Here is a 19979-nt window from a genome sequence, read left to right as displayed (position 1 = left end):
TTCTATATTTATGATCAGCAAATTAGGAGGTTGCGCTCTAACTACTTTCTTCTTGATTAGTCTTAGGCAGAAATGTATCAGTTTATAGATGTCTAACCCTGTCTTGACACTGACTCCATCATTAAATTTTATGCTTTAAAATTTTGCACAACTGTATTTGTGAAGGATTTTCCCCTGAATTTGACATAGGCTGAAATTTGTTGTAACATTGATTATGTACAGACTGGATTCTTTTACAGTTGTGTCAGGCTCTGTGTTATCTGCTACTCTCTGGGAACTTCCAATTGTCCACATTGTCTTACCATTGCATAAAAAAATGCCGGTAGCGATATTATTTGCCAGGGTGAAAATAGTCCCTCATTGCCTTTGAGTCAAACCATTTGAGAAATATCTCACCACCAGTCTTTGTAAACTAGTGGGGAAATATGCTATTCATGTGATGCAGTGTAATGGGGCATTAATTCAAACCTGTTCAATACTGAATGCTGTCTTTTACTTCCATGCACTGTGGAGACCATATTGTCAATCTATTACTGCTGCCATTCTATATTATTTTGACTTTACAGGGTACTAACTGGGGCTGTCTGAGGTGGGCAACAGACATTCTTTTGAACTGTGCACGAGAGAAAAACCACACACAAATTATATTTCAGATAAAAATTACTATAATAGTATTACAAAGATTCATGAGCATGATTTTACAGGTTTTTTTACAAAGTTTTTTTGAGCAGGGTTATTTTTGAATTATGTACATCATGCTTTTGTAGCATTTAGGAACACAGAGTTAAATTCCATAATTCCATTTACAGATGAAAATAGGTTCCGACATTGTAAAATTACCAACACACACAGGATACAACTAATTATAAAACAGTACTTGACTAGTCTCAGACAAACATTCCTATATAATGTTTATATTTCGCTTTCAAGCCATATAATTGATGTTAGGGATTCCTGTGTGTAAATCCAATATGCAAAGCAAACCATTCTCCCCACTTTCACTTCTTACAACAACAGTATAGTCCCTGACTGCATTTGTTCAGTGAATTGATTAAAAGGTGAACCATTTTAAAAGCTCTGTATAACATTTCCTGCATCCACAATATCCCATCTTGTTTATAGGCTGTCAATACTACACAGTTATACAAATAAAGGATGACTTAGCCAGTTCCAGCTTAGCTAAAACTTTTCGTATTTTGTTTCTTAACATGATCAGCATGTTTGTTTAGTGTGTAAACCACTGTTATCTATGAGTAAAATGTAAGAACTGATGACTGGTTACCCCGAACTAGTAAGAATGGGGGCATGCCGTTTGTTAGCGTTTCAAGCCAAGCCATATACAGTGCAGCAGAGACAGCATTTTTTCTTGGCATTGGAAGTGTCCTGGAAAATAAAAGATATTAATTAAAACTACTTTTAAACAAGTAGGTAGTAGTTATTTAAATAAGATTCAAAAAAGTAATGTTACCACACACGAGCAAATAAACATTCCAGAATCACGACACCTTGCAACAAGATTGTGGAAGGGGAAAGTGAAGTAGGCTATTGTATTTATTTATTCATTCATTCATTTATAAATTTTGTTCTGTAAATCTTGTCATGAAGCCACCTTGTCTTCAGACAAGTGGCATGGAGAAAGTTATTATATTAAAAAGCAGGCTACTTCTACAGCTGTACCCTACAAACCAGCTGGACTGGTTAACATTGTACCTTATGTTATGGTTTCTTCCTTTTAAATTCACATGCAGACCACAGGAAATGAGATTGCTAAAATGTCTTTGTGTGTGGCAGCCTATAATTAGTCTAATCGTGTCTTTGCTGTCTGTATGAATGAATGTGATACATATGGTTAAAAAACAAATTGCATTTTTATTCTGCTAACATTAGCAGAATATGAAACTGTCCTACCAGGAAATGATGGGAGAATCCATAAATATTCTTACATTCTTCAATTAATACTGGGTCTGGAAACTTTGTTTATGTGGGATTGTTTGGCATCTACCTTCAAGCACCTGTCATTTCCATGGGGGAGGGTGTCTCCCACGAGTCATACTAACCTGTGACCATTAGTGCTGTCATCCTTTCTATACATTCAATATTCCCTGTTGGAATATTTGCTATGGATCCCACACACTTTAACAATATTCTAGGATGGGTAGCACGCGTATTTTATAAGCAATATTCTTTGAAGAGTGATTGCATTTTCCCATCGTCATACCAGTGAACACAAGTCTGCCACCTGCTTTACCTACGATTGAGCCTGTGTGGTCATTCTGTTTTATAAACATACAAATAATTACACCCAGGTATTTGCACACATTGATTGCAAACTCGATTGTGACTCATTGGCTCAAGGGTGCTGATCCCACTGTTTTATTAAAAGCTCTGCATATTTTCTATTGGCAATGTTTTTACAGACTTGAAAAAAATCAATTTCTTTGAAAATTCCAAAGTCCTGTTTACAATAAATTACACCTTATCATAAACAGAACTATTTGGCACATAGCTAAAGGAATTTCTACTGCTACTGCAAGAAAACAGCCAGATGTTTAATTTCTATTGTGAGGAAGATTGTTCTGTGTGACAGTTCACTCAATAACATGAATAAAACAGAGAAAATTCACAAGCATGTAGATCAATTACTTAGAAGAAGTATTTACAGATATAATAATGAGTAAGTGAAATTACTGCATCTGCACAAGTTATTTCTTACACTTTTTAGCAGCCTATCTTCCCTTACATCGGACGATGTAAGGAACTGTCTGCAACAACAATTTAAAACAATTGTCTGTCAGCCACTTTTTATTTTTTCCCCAAGATGAGTTTCTAAGGCATACACCCTAATATTCAGGTGGTTCAATTGATTACATTACATTTGTATTTGCTGGCTGTAGGTACCTAACGTGGCTGGAAACCCGAGAGAATTTTGTCAGGAGCATATTGTGATGTGGACTAGGCAAATGCCAGTGGGCAGGAAATTTACAAATGGGGCATTTGTCCAGGAATTTGCCCAAAGCAGTTTTAAATGCCCAAATTCTGGGCATTGTAAAAGTATTTTTGAAGTTTTTAGTGCTGGAATGTACAGTGTGATTATAATTAAAGTTAAACTTTCAGACTGCTATAGAAATAACACCACTGGTCAGAATTATGTCAAATTGCAACGGAATGTTATCGGAGAAGGGGGAAAACATATAGCAGAAGAAAAATAAATAGTTACAAAATGTACCAATACATGGCACTGTAAGCATAATAATTTAATAATGGTCAACTATAAATGACAAATGAATCATACAACAATGCCTAAGGTGTACGTTTGATGTTAAACAAACTGTACTACTCAGTGTGCATGGTTGTACAGGTGTGATACTGTTAGTTACGTAAGATCATTCACCACCCATCGCATGGGAAAAATTGGCTTTTAATTGCCCTGAGGTCAAAAACTGCATAAAAAAAAGCATAAATCACATTGGTTTTTAATTGTTCTGAGGTCAACAATGGCATAAAAAGCATCAATCAAAATCAAATCAGTTTACTAATTTCTGTGTGACTGGCACAAAACATGTTCAATATGTTGTCCAACATTTTCTGCAACAAGTTGAATTCAAGAAACAGCATGTTACACAACTGACCAAAGTGTTTCCGGGGTCACATTCAGATTGTGTTGCGCAATGAGTGCCTTCAATGCAGCTAAGTTTGCAATCAGACACTGAACACAACATCTTTCCTTGACTTGCGCCATCGGGTGGTGGGTTTCCGGGCTCCGCTTAACAAGCCAAGAGTCCACTACACACAGGAGGCGGTTACACGGGTAGCGGGAGCTGTGTGTAAGGGACTGGGCAGTTTTTTAGGTTAGAGGGTCTCAGGGAACCACAGAAGGGATGTCCGTCAGAAAGTGGGCAGGTAAAACACAGTAAGGTAGTTGTAGAAACGATTGGTATTGTAGTTGTAAAACATCATAGCTGTGTTGGGAAAGAACCAGAGCTTCAAACTGTAATAGAAAGCAGTGAAGCTCAAATAGTTGTAGGTACAGAGAGCTGACTAAAGTTCAGCTGAAATTTTTTCAAACGATCTAGCAGTGTTCAGAAAGGGTAGATGAAACACAGTTGGTGGTCGAGTATTTCTTGCTGTCAGAAGTGGTTTGCCTTGTAGCGAAACTGAAGTAGATAGCTCGTGTGAAATAGTATGGGTAGAGGTTATACCTGACAATCGGACTAAACTATTCATTGTATCGTTTTACAGACAAACCCCCCCCCCCCCCCACGACTCTGAGGATATAGTTGCTGAACAGTTCAAAGGAAACTTTAGTCTCATTTGAAATAAGTACGCCGCTCATACAATTATAGTCGGCGGTGACTTCAATCTACCCTCGATATGCTGGAAAAATTATACGTTTAAAGCCGGTGGCAGGCATAAAACGTCATCCAAAATTGTACTGAATGCTTTCTCAGAAAATTATTTTGAACATTTAGTTCATGAGCCCACTCAAAGTGTAAACGGTTGTGAAAGCATTCTTGACCTTTTAGCAACAAATAATCCTGGACAAATAGTAAGTATTGTGACAAATACAGGGATTAGCGACCACAAGGCAGTTGCTGCTAGGCTGAATACTGTAACACCTACAACCATCAAAAAGAAATGCAAAGTATATCTGTTTAAGAAAAAGCTGATAAAAATGCTCTTTAACGCCTTTTTAAGAGACAGTCTTCTCTCCTTCCGATCTGATCATGTAAGTGTAGAAAAGTTGTGGAATGTTTTCAAAGAGATAGTATGAACAGCAATTGAGAGAGATATATACCACATAAATTAGTAAGTGATGGTACTGATCCACCATGGTACACAAAACGGGTCAGATCGCTGTTGCAGAAGCAACGAAAAAAGCATGCCAAATTTAAAAGAACGCAAAATCCCCAAGATTGGCAACATTTTACAGAAGTTTGAAATATGGCCCGTACTTCAATGCGAGATGCTTTTAATCATTTCCACAATGAAATTCTCTCTCGAAATCTGGCAGAAAACCCAAAGAGATTCTGGTCATACATAAAGTACACCAGTGGCAAGACGCAATCAATACCTTCACTGCGCGCAGTAACAACGGTGAAGTCACTGATGACAGTGCCACTAAAGCAGAGTTATTAAACCATGGTTTTCCTGAACTCCTTCACCAAAGACGACGAAGAATTCCAATCAAGAACAACTGCCAAGATTAGAAACATAGAAGTTGATATCTTTGGTGTAATGTAGCAGCTTAAATCACTTAAAAAAGGCAAGGCCTCTGGTCCGGATTGTATACCAGTCAGGTTCTGTGGTATCGATAGCTACGATGCCACGGTGTACATGCAAGTTTTTAGGTTGGCACTACGACATCAACACCGACGACAGTGCCCTCTAGCCGGTGCTGTGCAGATCTTTGAGCTCCACTCCAGATTCAACCAATTTGATTCAGTGGAGACGACCTAGGAACATTGTTTTCTACTTCATAGGGGGCTAGCAATTACAGACTGTGTTACTTCAGTTACTTCAATTATAGTTGTCCGACTATTAGTAGCTGTTAGAATTTATGGATGTACGGCTTCACACCTACGTGCTTATCTGTAGGCAAAGTTAAGTAAAGGTGATTTTAGTTCACACTGCAGTGCCAAGAGTTCTACCTCGCCTGCTCCTCCTAGCTCCCTACATTCGGCCTACTCTTCAGTTTTCAGGAGCAGACCCATATGCTGCCTTCCAGGCGGGATACAAAAGGTTCCTCTCAGAGTATGCTGATAAAATAGCTCCATATTTAGCAATTATTTACAACCACTTGCTCACAGAAAGATCCGTACCTAAAGACTGGAAAATTGCTGAAGTCACACCAATACCCAAAAAGGGAAATAGGAGTAATCCGCTGTATTACAGGCCTATATCACTAACATCAATTTGCAGTAGGGTTTTGGAACATATACTGTATTCGGACATTATGAAGTACCTCGAAGAAAACGATTTATTGATACATAATCAGCACGGTTTCAGAAAATATCGTTCTTGTGAAACACAACTAGCTCTTTATACTCATGAAGTAATAAGTGCTATCAACAGGGGATATCAAATTGATTCCATATTTTTAGATTTCCAGAAGGCTTTCGACGCCGTTCCTCACAAGTGTCTTCTAACCAAACTGCATGCGTACAGAGTAACGCCTCAGTTGTGTGACTGGATTCATGATTTCCTGTCAGAAAGGTCACAGTTTGTAGTTTCAGATGGAATGTCATCGAGTAAAACAGAAGTAATATCCAGCGTTCCCCAAGCAAGTGTTACAGGCCCTCTATTGTCCCTGATCTATATTAACGACATAGGAGACAATCTGAGTAGCCGTCTTAGCTTGTTTGCAGATGATGCTGTCATTTACCATCTTGTAAAGTCATCAGATGACCAAAACGAATTGTAAAATGATTTAGATAAGATATCTGTATGGTGTGAAAAGTGGCAATTCACTCTGAATAAGGAAAAGTGTGAAGTTATTCACATGAGTACTAAACGAAATCAACTAAATTTTGATTACGCAATAAGTCACACAAATCTGAAGGTTGTAAATTCAACTAAATACTTAGGGATTATAATTACAAAAAACCTAAACTGGAATGATCACATAATATTGTGGGTAGAGCAAACACAACACTGTGATTCATTGGCAGAACACTTAGAAGGTGCAACAGGTCTACTAAAGAGACTGCTCACACCACGCTCATCCGCCCTATTCTGCAGTATTGCTGTGCAGTGTGGGATCTGCATCAGATGGGACTGACGGATGACATTGAAAAAGCACAAAGAAGGGCAGCTCATTTTGTATTAGGCGTTTTTCGTTGCGAGGGGATCATCTCCTCCGATAGTGAAGACATTCTGTTGGCACCCACCTACATAGGGAGAAATGATCATCACGATAAAGTAAGAGAAATCAGGGCTTGCACAGAAAAATTTTAAGTGCTCGTTTTTCCCGCATGCTGCTCGAGAGTGGAACGGTAGAGAGACAGCTTGAATGTGGTTCATTGAACACACTACCAGGCACTTTATTGTGAATAGCAGAGTAATCACGTAGATGTGGATGTTTCAAATAGCCCCACAGCCAGAAGTTACATGGATTGAGATCAGGTGATTGGGATGGCCAGGCTGTAGGGAAGTTGGGGCTGATAATTCTAGCATTTCCGAAATGACGCTTCAGCAGCTGCTTAACTGGATTTTCAATGTGCAGAGGTGCACCATCTTGCATAAAAATGAACCCATCCACACTGTTGGAGAGCTGGAATGACATGGTTGTGCGAAAGACACTCATAGCGCTTACCAATGTTGTACAGGTAACAGGATTGGAAGCACCTGTCTCTTCGAAAAAATATGGCCCTATGATAAATGATGCTGTAAACCCATATTCAACAATTCTGTGTATTGACATATCCTTTCAGATGGAAGGGGATTTCTTGTGTCCACTAAATCTTCCACAACCAATCATTGTCCACTTCCATGTGAGCAAGAAATTCTAAAACAAAGGTCTCTCTTGCTGGTAGGTCAACAGGAAGCAACTCTTACACATGGGTAATTTTGAATGGATAACAAAGAAGGATGTTTCATTGGATTTTACGCACCGTGCTGGAGGATATGTACAATGTTCGGGCCATTCTCGGTGCACTACACGTTTGCACACCACCACTAGTCTCCTCCTGCTTTGTTGTGGCCACTGCTTCCACCGACACTGAATCAATTTTTTTCCACCCTCTACCAGGTTGCACACCAAAAGAACCAATCTTTTCGAATTTCCAAATCATTTTCTCCAGTCCCATGGCAGTAATCGGACCAACGCCTTTTTTCAAACCTTCAGTGTTCGGAACTTCTGCAGAGCGACGTGTGCACAGTCATCATTCTTGTAATACAGCTTTACAAGCAGAGCACGATCCTGCATTGAGACACTCATGACGAACGTTTGAGACACGAAAGGAGAAAAAGCTGTGTACCCAGCGTGTTTATACCAACTTCAATTGGTCATGTGCATGACAGGTGTTTTCACACTATTTTTTCTTCTTCTGCCGTATGTTTTCCCCCTTTTACTGATAATATTCTGTTGCAATTTGACATAATTATGACCAGTGGTGTTATTTCTATAGTGTTTCGGAAGTTTAACTTCAATTATAACCATCGGGTATAGTTTAGCAGTTAAAATTAGTGATGGGATGATAATCCCGATATTAAAAGTTAATAAATGTTTACACTTATATGTATGTTATTCATTGCCTTTATTACTAAGAATGAAAGGAAAGAAGAGAGCAGGTTTAGAGAAAACCTCTCTAGTCCTTTTCCTTCCATCCCTCTTTCTTACTCTTCAACCCTTCTGCCAGAAGGAGGCACTGGCTCTGAATACCTTTTTTTAAACAATTAGGAGCTAGACAATACCTCTAAGAAAGTCAGGAAAGGAATAGATAGCACCAAAAATACGAGTAAGAACACCAGTCAGACACTAGGACAATACACATTCCCTATTTTGGCACCATTTTACAGAAATTTGCTGATGTAAGGAAATAATATGAAGCAATAACTGCTTTTTCCCCATCAGGAATAAATTATGTAATAGACTGCCACACAACATGAAATCTAACAAAGACATGTCGAATCAGGTGTTTACAATACAAAGTGCAATGGATGCCCAGTAAAGTATGAGCATCAGATCAGATGGAGCTTCTAAACTAGATTTAACAATATTCATCCAGATTTTCCATTGTATAAACTTGATTTAAAGTATACGTAAATGCTTTTAGGTACAACACTTGCCCCGCCCCCCCCCCCCCCCCCACCCCCCCTCCTCCCCCTAGTAATCTTCCATTGCTACTCACACTGATGACAACAGGACACACTTCTGACAACACAGATAACACTCTAATAATACACAAAAAACTTAATGAAAACAGAGTTTGTTATTTTTATATTTTTATTTTTGCAATAATTATATTCTTAAGCAAAATGTTGTAAAGAATTAAGCATATTTGTTACCTATAACCTTGAGTCACAATGTAAGCTACAGTTGAGTTGTCATAACTTGATAAGTGGCTCGGGCATGGCAGCTTCACGCACCAACCTCAACCAATAATGCAACGCGATTATGTAAACGGGTCTATGGCAATGCTTCAGTGTTGTCACGGCTATCTAGACAGCTATTGTTTTCAACTCTTTAGTTGAAAGCTGGCAACACTGCTGTGTGTGGACAGGGTCCTTTTTATGCTGTCTCGACTATAGTGATAAATGCTCTTTGACTGTATATCTGTACAACCTCTGGACTGTTTATGTAGTAGTTTTGTGTATGAGAGACATCTAAAGATGAAAATGTACATTTATGATGAACCGCTGGGGTCTGTCAGCTAGAACATATTGTAAGTAGCTTTATTATCATATACAGTTTGTAGTCCTAATGTCATCACCTTTACAGATGCTGATTATACATTATTGGTAGCAAAATGTAACTCTAAATAAACAACTTGCTACATCCAGTGAATGAAAATGTGGTGTAATCCACTGAATTACCTGGGAGATTGGTGTGTATGCCACTGAAATGTGTTGTGGGAGAAAATAAAAAGTTACTGACACAGATAATTGTTTTAATTCTTCATAGGCTATCATTTCTTACATATTTCTAAGTTGATGAAAATGTAATGTATTGTACAGACAATTTTATTTTACATGTTACTGACTGTGGCAATGGGTAGGCTCATTTTTTCCAAAAGCACTGGCAAGAATTTTATAGCTACAAGGGAGAGCTGGTACTGCACCTTCAGTGTCTGATCTCTTTTCAGAGCATCCATATTTTAGAAGTGAAGGTCACAACAAGAAAGCCACATTTTCAGTCTTTAGCTGTCAGCACCTCACAAATTTCAATGAAGGAGAATTGGTGATGTGTGCTATAATCTCATAGCATCCTGTTGCAGTACATGCTTTGCTACAATTAAGTAGTGATCCGCCACTCGCAACATTCTGACACACTTATTCCATTACCAATAGCCACACACACTCCCTCCCTCCCTCCTCTCCCACCCCCTCGCCTCTTCGGCCAAATATACCTTTTGGAGGCCAGTTTCATTTTAACCATGTTTTTGTAATTTCCCAAATGAGTGAGGTGAAACATTTACTGCTGCTGCTATCCTTTTAATTTTGTATAGCCACGTTTCTGAGATTCTTGTCTGGCTCCCCTTACATCAGTTTCCTTGCTTTTGAATCTTTTCCATCTCTATCTAGTCTACTGCTGTTTGTTTTGACATCTCCCTTTTTTTAATCTTTCATGTCTTACACAAAACTTTGGCTGTGAAAAATCTCATTTCATTATCCATGTTATCATAGAATTGCGATTTTGGTAATTGATTTCAGCATACAAAGCCAACATTAACTGTTTATAAAGATAAATTTAGCAGCTGGCGTAAATTTTATACGAAAGTTGACTACTTACATAACAATTAGATTAGCATTGATAGAGTTCTCCATCATTAGTTCTCTCAGTCTAATATGTCTGTTGGTTTTGTCTGCCATTGATCTAAGTTCTTCTTCCTTAATGTGCACTGGAAAGAAAAGTAATCAGAACATATATTTAGTTATTTGCAAGTTCTGTAGATCATAGTTGCAATCTCTCATTATGACAGGAGCAAATCAGTTTTACAATTTTAGTATACTTTCTCGTGTGAAATATGCCAACATGCTGACTGTTTACATTATTTGCCTGTCCATTTATGCGAGTATAATGATACCACAAAAGTCTCAGTATAACATGTCTTAATAATAAAAATTAGCTAGAATTAAATTGTTAACATATGTGGAGATTACTAGTGCTTTCTCTGTTTATTCCAGGAATAATTACTATATTAACTCCATAGTTAATTATTGTATCTTAAAGCCTATGAATTGGTCTAAAGTTTACTACAAATTGTGGTGGTGACTGAAGAGGACACTGTTGAAGAAATGAAGAGGACACTGTTGAAGAAATGTTAGCAGACTGACGGGAGGGGTAGGTGGGATCAATATATACTACCTTCCAAAGTTCAAATAATAAATCAAGTATTACAAATAGTTCTGCTAGAAGTAAGTTCCAGAATGAAATGTTCACTCTGTGGCAGAGTGTGCACTGTTATGAAACTTCCTGGCAGATTAAAACTGTGTTTTGGATCGAGACTTGAACTCGGGACCTTTGACTTTCATGGGCAAGTGCTCTACCATCTGACCTACCCAAGCACGACTCATGACCCGTCTTCACAGCTTTACTCCCACTAGTATCTCCCTCTCCTACCTTCCAAACTTCACAACTAAGTTCATCTTGTGTTACAGCGATAGCACCAATGACCACTAAGAATAGTGTATAGAGATTACGACACTAGGGAAAGGTAACAAGAGAAGATTATTTGACTAAGAGCTTTACAATGAGGTGACATAAACCATGGGATAGTGATAGGCACATATACAGATGGCAATAGTATTGCGTGTACAATGTATAAAAGGGCAGTGCACTGGGAAAACTATCATTTTTACTCCCATATCAAAAGGTTTCCGATGTGATTACAGCCACATGACAGGAATTAACAGAATCTGATTGTGGAATGGTAGTTGGAGCTAGACACATGGGGCATTAAATTTCAGAAATAGTTAGGGAATTCAATATTCTGAGATGCACAGAGTCAACAGTGTGCTGAGAATCCCAAATTTCAGGCATTACCTCTCACCACAGACAACAAAGAGGACGAGAGCCTTCATTTAACAACCAAGAGCAGCACCATTTGCATAGAGTTCTCAGTGCTTAGAAGGCCAGCAACACTGTATGAAATAACCGCAGAAATCAATGTGGGACATATGATTGGCATTAATGGGCTATGGCAGCAGATGACCAGTGTGAGTGTCTTTGCCTAGATGATTGGGAAACTGTGGTCTGGTCAGGTGAGTCCCGATTCTGTTGGTAAAAGCAGACAGTATGGTTCAAGTGTGGTGCAGACTCCATGAAGCCATGGACCAAAGGCACTGTGCTAGCTGATGGTGGCTCCATAATGGCATGTTCAGTTACTTGGAGACCATTTACAGCCATTCATTGACTTCCACGTTCCCAAACAATAATGGAATTTATTTGTATGACAATGCTTCCTGTAATTCGGCCACAACTTTTCTCGATTGGTTTGGAGAACATTCTGGACAGTTTGAGTGAATGGTTTGGCCACCCAGATCGCCCAACATTAATCCCAACAAATATTTATGGGGCATAATCAAGCGGTTAGTTTGTGCAAAAACTCCTGCACCGGCAACCTTTTGCAATTATGGATGGCTATAAAGGCAGCATGGCTCGATATTTCTGCAGAGGAATTCCAATGTCTTGTTGAGTCCATACACATTGATTTGCTGCACTATGCAGGGCAAAACGAGGTCCAACATTATATTAGCAGGTATACCATGACTTTTGTTACCTCAGTGTATTATTTTAATTTAAAATTTCTTTTAGATATTTTACTTAAAACTACATCGATATTTTCTTTGTAAAATATCCATTTGATTGGCACCAGCTGCTCAGTATCTGCTGCTCATAGTTAACTCTGCAATAATTGTTGGTGGTCTTATTGTGAGTCTTCATTTATTTGGTAGACTCATAGCCACTGTTCCTGAAGGCCTTGTGTTGATGGTATAGCTCATGGGACAGATTATCAGCATCTGATATCATTCTTGCACAGTGCACCAGTGTTTGCAAAACAGTGCGCTTCTGTGCCAGGTGATGATGGCATGCAAGTACAGATTGGTGGTGGTGGGTTTTACATAGACACTGTGGCCAAGGCATCCATTTTGTTTGTGTTGGACCAGGACATCATCAAGGAAGAGCAATGCATCTCTACGAAGAGGTTTGTAAAAACTAGAGCTAATGGGCCAATCATTGCAACACCATCCATCTGATCATACTTGTGCAGTAAATAAGGCGACTTAAGAGTGTGCCTAAATAGCTCAACCACACCACTTACAAAGAGCTGGGATACTAGGTACAAACAGTCTCAGACAGGCAAATTTGTTAACAGTGCCACCCTAAGTCAAAGACGGTTAATTTGCCTGATAGAATCTGCTGATTTTTTTTAGTATGATGTTTGCAGTGACCCACATGTGGGGTGAGGAGATTGGCCAAGTACTTTGCCAGCTTATATGCTGGTGAACCAATGCTGGATACAATGAGGCAGAATGATGTCCCATCCTTGCAGACCTTCGGTAAAGCATAAGCAATTTGTGGTCGAGATGCCGGTCAGGCAAGTTTCTTGACCACACTGTCTTCCACTGAAGAGCGCTTGAGAAGTTCAGATGCTGGGTTGTGTGTGAGTTTCCAATAAGCATCTTTGTCCAGTACCACACAGATCTTCATATCATAATGTGCCTATTCCATAATTATGGCTGCATTCCCTTGTCAGCAGGAAAGATTACAATGCTTTCATCATTGTATAGTGCTTGCAGGCCATTGTGCTCAGCCATGGTCATGTTGGGCAGTGATAACTTGGCTTTTGTGAGAATATGGCTTGTTTCATGCCTTATATCATCCACTGTTTCATTTCAGAGCTTGCAACTGCCTGTTTGACACTGCTCATGGGACAGACAGGAATGTCCTGTGATGATGGTGCAGAATTGAGTCTTTTCGTAAGTGCCAACATTGCACCCATGTCGGTCTGTCTCATAGTCAAGTTGATGATGGGGCATTCTGAGGATCTGTGGTCTGCACCATGCTATTGTTAGTGGCACCATGCTACTGTTAGTGGCTGAAATTTCCTTGCTGCCTCTCTGCAGTCTGTTTCTGTGACGACATTTGTTAAGAAACCATAGCTGTGTTTTACTATTCGAAGTCCAAAGCCATGAGTGTCCTTGACTGTTGCAGATAGATGCAGATCAATCTCCACAATGGGCACTACTGACCAGTTGACAATCCATGCTACTGAGAGAAATGGATATTAGTCATTGGCACTCAGAATCTAGGTCCATGACCTTGAGTCACACAACCAAAGCAATGTGTAGAACACAAGGAGACTGATATTATACATATAGCATCATCCTACGTATCTTACTTTCCTTCTCTTTCCGTATGGTACGTCTCCGCTGACCCGCAGTTCTGGGTGACTTTCAGCAAACCTACCCCTTCTCCTAGACCTCTCCAGTTCTTTTCCTTTGGCTCAGAGAGCTTGCCAATCACATCAGTCTTTTATGTCTGTGTTCTGCCGCCACTTGGTGAGTAGATTTTTTAGCTATCCAGTTAAATAATAGTACTATCAACAAAGATTCATAGAAATTGTAAGAACTGAGTCTTTAGCTTCAATTTATTTTCTCCAAGCCAAGAATTTATGACTTGACCTGCACTGTTGATAGTATGATGTGTATGACAATGTTGTATGCATAATATGAGGCTCCTTGTGTTTTTAAAAGGAGTCTTTCCGTAACACAACTCATGGTCATGGACTTAGTTTATGTGCCTTATACATGCCATCTGACATCCAGATCCCAACAGAAAATAGTCCACGTAATATAATGAAGCCAAATTTGTTGATCACCAAGTGACACATCATATAGCTTTTTAGGAATCTCAACTTCAGTCCCTGTTTTATTGATAGGCCTAATAGCCACAAATATATACACTTCCCAACAGATATGCTGCCTCAGTTATTGGAAAACATCCCACTGCACATAAGGCAATCCAAGGTGTCTCTCATATTCCATTCAGATAATTGCAAACCTTAACAGAATATTTGCAGAGCATTGTGTTGTAACTAGGAACACAAGGAAACTGACAACTGCCAAAGAGATACAATGTACTGGGTCATGAAGTGATAACAAGTATACAGTGAAGGTATTTACATGTCACAAAAAACATTAACAACTGAGAGCCTGGAGGCCTGAGCATGTCCTTATAAAGATATTATCCCCAACAGGTGCTGCATGTGTACGGCAGACAAGGTGACAATGATTGATGACCAGGTTGCCACTAGCAACCACCTCTGGCAGTTGCAGGTGCACAGTTCGAATGTCAGTGTACACTACATTTTCCATAGTTTCCCAACTTACGACCGTTGTGGGCAGTAGGTGTACTAACCAGCTAGTTACTACATTACTCTTTCCTGGCATGGGGAAAGACCAGGCTGATGCTGTGACTGAAGAGACATCCATGTTGGTGGGATGGCATCCAAATATGCGAGAAGTACCCAATCTGTCTGAGCAGTGCATATGGGTGAAAGTGAATGGGAACAGGGCACCCCCACCAGCCACAGAGCCTGAGATGACTGGAGCATAGGATTGGTGACAATGGGGGTGGAAGCCCTTTGGACACTGGAGGTCACGATGAGGGGTGTCGGCATGGGCAGCAAGATTGTTGCAGACAGGAGGAGAGGTTATGGCGATGGAGGCCCGGCATCTGTCCCACCTGGCAGCAGCACCTGTTCAGTGCAGTGGGAGGTGCTGGCATCTGCCGCAAGAAGTAAAGCCTCTATTGGTGCTGATGAAGGCCAACCAGTGATCCAGGGTAGGCAAGCACAACCCAGTGCGTGCATAGCGATGGAGCGGTTAAGGCCAATGGTGAATGAGGCATAGAGCCCATGTTCCAAGGCAGGGGCCCTGATCCAGTAACGGTATTGTCCAAATGCCCTGGCATGGTGCAGGCTGCTGTGTTAGGCACAAACAGTGACACTACTGGCACCACGGAGGGAGGGAGGGGGGGGGGGGGAGACCTCCATGGCAGCAAGAGGTTGAGCTGCACTTCTGGCTGATGGCCATGCAGAAGCTTGGCAGGATGTTTCGACTCAGTTGGCTTTGTTCTGTAAGAGCTTAAAAAAATGTGAGAGCCTCTTTGGCTGAGAAATTGCCTACATACTTGTGCAACTGTCTTAAAATGTTAGACAAGTTGTTCCACCTCACCATTTGACTATGGGTGGAAAGGAGGTGCTGAAGTGACAAATGCCATTGAGTGTCTACCACAAACTGAGGACTATTGTCCAAAACCAGGTTGCAAGACAGACCATCTATGGAGAATTTCTTTAACTGAGCCTTGACAGTCATGTCTGCTGTCTCAGGTGGACAACGCATGACACAAGGAATTTGAGAAAAATCACCAGTTGCCAATAACCAGGAAGTGCCTAAAAAATACCAGCAAAATCTGTGGACTCCTTCCCAAGGTTGTGTAAGGGCTGGCCACGGCGAAAAAACAGTGCACAACACTGCCTGGTGATTCGAACACGTGAGCAGGCCATGACAAGGTGTTCCACTTCCTGATCTATGCACAGCCAAACCACATGATGGCATGCCAACAGATTTGTGCAAGAGTTCTCCCATGTTGATGCTGATATAACAACTGGAGAGGACCTTCTGCTGCAGAGCTGCTGCAATTATGATATGGGGCGTAAACCCTTCCATTGATAAGAGAATAATGCCATCCAGGAGGGAGAAGCGATGACATAATGCATAAAAATTACCAAGTGTATGATTTGCCAAAGCACCAGATCCACCACCATAGCATAGGCAACATGGGAACTGGTGATTGGGAAGCCATTCACTGACTGCCTTGCCTCCATATCCAGTTTAAAACGAAACAGTTCCTCCTGGTGTAATGAGGTTTAGGCCCCATAGGGAGCTGGGACAGAGCATCCACATTTGCATGTTGCAAAATGGGACAGAAATGGATCTCAGTTATTTTATTGGGACAAGAACAGAACTCAGTGCTGAAGTGGATGAGTGGTCTGGTCCAGTAAGAATGGCGGTGTGAAAGAATGCATGTAATTTTTTAAGGCTTATACAGTAGCAAGAGCTGCTTTTTCCACCTGAAAATAATGTTGCAGAGCTGTGTGGACTGAATAGCGATGAGCCAAGACTGACCTCATAAGGTACTCTGATACCTCCGTGGCCAGGACCAGGTGCTTGCCAGGTCGAAATGTTGCAAGACATGGTGCAGAGTGAAGGTTATCTTTAAGCTGCACAGAAAGTCTCTCAAATGGCAGATCAAACAAAAGGAACATGTTTCTGATGCAACAGATGCAAGGGGTGAGTGACAGTAGCCATCCTAGAAATAAACTTGTGATAGTATTCAACTTTGCGAAGGAATGCCTGGAGTCCTCTTATATTAGACAGACAGGCCAAAGCTGTTATGGCAGTGACACACTGTTCCATGGGGCACATGCCCTGCCAGAAAATTTCATGACCCAAATAAACAACAGAAGTCTGTAAAACGTGAGAATTGGTGAGATTACATTCAAGGCACATGGCACGTAGAACAGTAAACAAATAACGTATGTTATGTAGGTCATCCTCTGTGGTAGTATTCGCCTTGAAGACAGTTAATGCAATGACAGACAACTGTCATAACATGTTCTAAAGAACACTGAAAGATGGCAGGCACACTACCGAACCCGAACATTAGCCATTTATACTGATAAGAGGCCGAAAGGCGTATTAATCCCAAGCAACAATTTTTTGTGCTTTGTCCAGTGGAATCAGAAGGCAGCTTTAGACGATTTTTTGAAAAGAATTGGTCCCAAACCAATTTTTTTTTTTTAGCAACTCCTCCAAGCGAGGCAGGGGTTAAGCGTCTGAAACAGACTACGCATTAATGGTGACCTTGAAGTTGCCACACAGCTGAAGCCAACCATGTGACTTCTTTAAGATTGCTAAATTCATAGCCAATTTACTTAAAGAAATCAATCTAATCACTCCCAATGATAGTAAGCAGCCCAACTCCATCTTAACCTTGTGGTGTAAGGCTACTGGCACCATTTAGACCCAAAAAAAGTGAGGGCAGATTGAGGGTGATGTGTGCCATGAAATTGTTAGCACAACCTATTCCTGAGACAAACAAATCAAAAACTCCGAACACAAAGAATCCAATCCTTGATCTGACACCAGTTGCACCACACTGTGATAGAAAAAGCAAAAACAACAAAGATATCTAACCCAAACAAATTTTCTTTACTGCTTGGGGCAGGCCACCCACCTAGGCTGCATGAAACATGATTGCATCCGATTATGGTGTCTGCGTAAGACTCCTGAGATTTAGCCTTTGTGAACTGACACAAACTGACAACTGAGGCCATTAAGCTTGGCTGCCAAAGCTCAATACGATTGCTGTGGTTTTTTGTGACATGGGTGGAATTCAACACATGCAGGAACCACATGCGTACGCTTGCAGTGATAGGACAGCAAACTACACATATTGTTGAAAGAAAGCGATGCTAGTTCTTGCAGAGGAATTATGTAGCACATTAAGTGATACATATGAGGGTGTATCCACAATAAGAAAAGAACTTTACAGACCACCTTGTCAACCACTTTGAATGCCATGAAATGTTGGTAAAGAAGCCGCTTCTCATAAGCATTTTAGTCTTCTGCGGATCCATCATTTGGAAGTTGTGATGGATGAGGGGAATTGGAGGGTGAAAAACCAGCAGCTGAGCATGGGTCAACAAAGCCAACAACTGTTCCAACAGGGCCATATGCACCTGCTGCTTTGCAGAAGTGGTTTAAGTAAACCCTCCATGGAAGAGCCAAAAGGCAGAAAAACCACAGAATCTAAAATCCATGGAAATTCGAACCTCACTCATCGCCACTTGTGTTCTAAGTAGGAACACAAGAAAAAAACACTGCTGTAAAAAACCTAAAATTTAATGGCTCAGAGTGACAACAAGAATACAGTTTAGGTATTTACACATCTCTAAATCATTAACATCTGGGGGATTTTACAGACGCTATTCCCATCAGGTGTCGTCAAGTAGTTCTTCACATGCACAGCAGACCAGGTGATGGTAACCACCTCAGGTAGTTGCGGGTGCACCAGTTTGATTGTCAGCATGCTATACTCCTGTCACAGTAGCCCAACTTGAGTCTACTGTAGTTGGAAGTTGCAGTAACCAGCGGGTTTCTGCACATAGGTTTAGTCATGCGGCAAATACAAAATGGCCTGCAAGTTCACCAGACTTAACATATCTCTACTTTTTATCTATGGGGAAAGTTCTGCAAGGAAACACAGTTACTCCCAAAGCCATCATTGACCAATGCTGCAAATAAGGCCAGATGAAATTCAGCATGCATTACTGTCTGTCCAGAATCCATGTCTAGCATGCATCAATGCTTTAGCCTAGTTAAGCTAAAATCCTTGACCAAGTTGTAGACCTTGACTAGTAGGAAGTCCACATGGATATGTAAGTGCTATTTTTGTTCATCCAGATATCCGGATTGTATCCACAGCTGTCATGGAGGAACACAACAGTCACAATGATAAACAGTTTAACTGTACCAAAGTTACATGTTTACTTACCTGTGGTACAGTACGACAGGCGTTAGTGAGACCCCTTCTTCTGATAGTGGGGCAAGGTTTTGTAGTGCTGTTATCTTTTTACTATTTGATTAAGTTCCACAAATTATTTCAGTGTCCTCTTTAAGGGCTCTTTACAATGCCACAGAAACTGTATATAGTTCAATTAAATAATAAAAAGAAGTTGTACCATAGCTGACAGCTGTTAACATTAAAAATTATTTGCTTACTTCAGAAAATTTGTACACTGTTCACTGTAACTTAGCGCACACTGCACCTCAGTATTTTCACTCATTCTAGGCATATTCATGGTGGCTCACCTTTGTAGTACATACAAGGTAAGGTAACTGTTACTACCATTAGTTATTTTTGCCAGTGGATGTTTACTAAGTTCAAGGCAAATGCAGATTGACAACAACTTAAATACATCACTGTAAGCCAACTAAGGTAAAATGGTTTTTCACGAACACACACAAATTTATCTGTTAATTACCTTTACATGTTGCTATGAAAATTTTCTGATTGTTATTCTATATAACGCAATATAGCAGAGATACTGAGTCGCAGATAGGCACCACAAAAAGACTGTCACAAATAAAGTTTTCGGCCATTAAGGCCTTTGTCAACAACAGACGACACACACACACACACACACACACACACACACACACACACACACACACACACACACGACTGC

General features: G+C 40.4%; 1 protein-coding gene across 1 annotated transcript in view; it reads right to left on the bottom strand.

Moving 5' to 3' along the window:
* Positions 1 to 739: 739 nt before the first annotated feature.
* The window catches only part of LOC126198980 (bumetanide-sensitive sodium-(potassium)-chloride cotransporter-like), a 222794-nt gene continuing 203554 nt past the window's right edge, over positions 740 to 19979 (bottom strand). Inside the window, exons 19-20 of the mRNA XM_049935645.1 lie at positions 10451 to 10559; positions 740 to 1383 (exon numbers count right to left, since the gene is read on the bottom strand). Coding sequence (XP_049791602.1) covers positions 1248 to 1383; positions 10451 to 10559 — 245 coding nt within the window. The 3' untranslated portion in view covers positions 740 to 1247. The remainder of the gene's footprint in view (positions 1384 to 10450; positions 10560 to 19979) is intronic.

This window comes from Schistocerca nitens, chromosome 8 (genome assembly GCF_023898315.1).
Source record: "Schistocerca nitens isolate TAMUIC-IGC-003100 chromosome 8, iqSchNite1.1, whole genome shotgun sequence".
NCBI lineage: Eukaryota > Metazoa > Arthropoda > Insecta > Orthoptera > Acrididae > Schistocerca > Schistocerca nitens.
The sequence above is the reverse complement of the archived record's forward strand: the minus strand, read 5'-3'. Positions and strand labels throughout refer to the sequence as shown.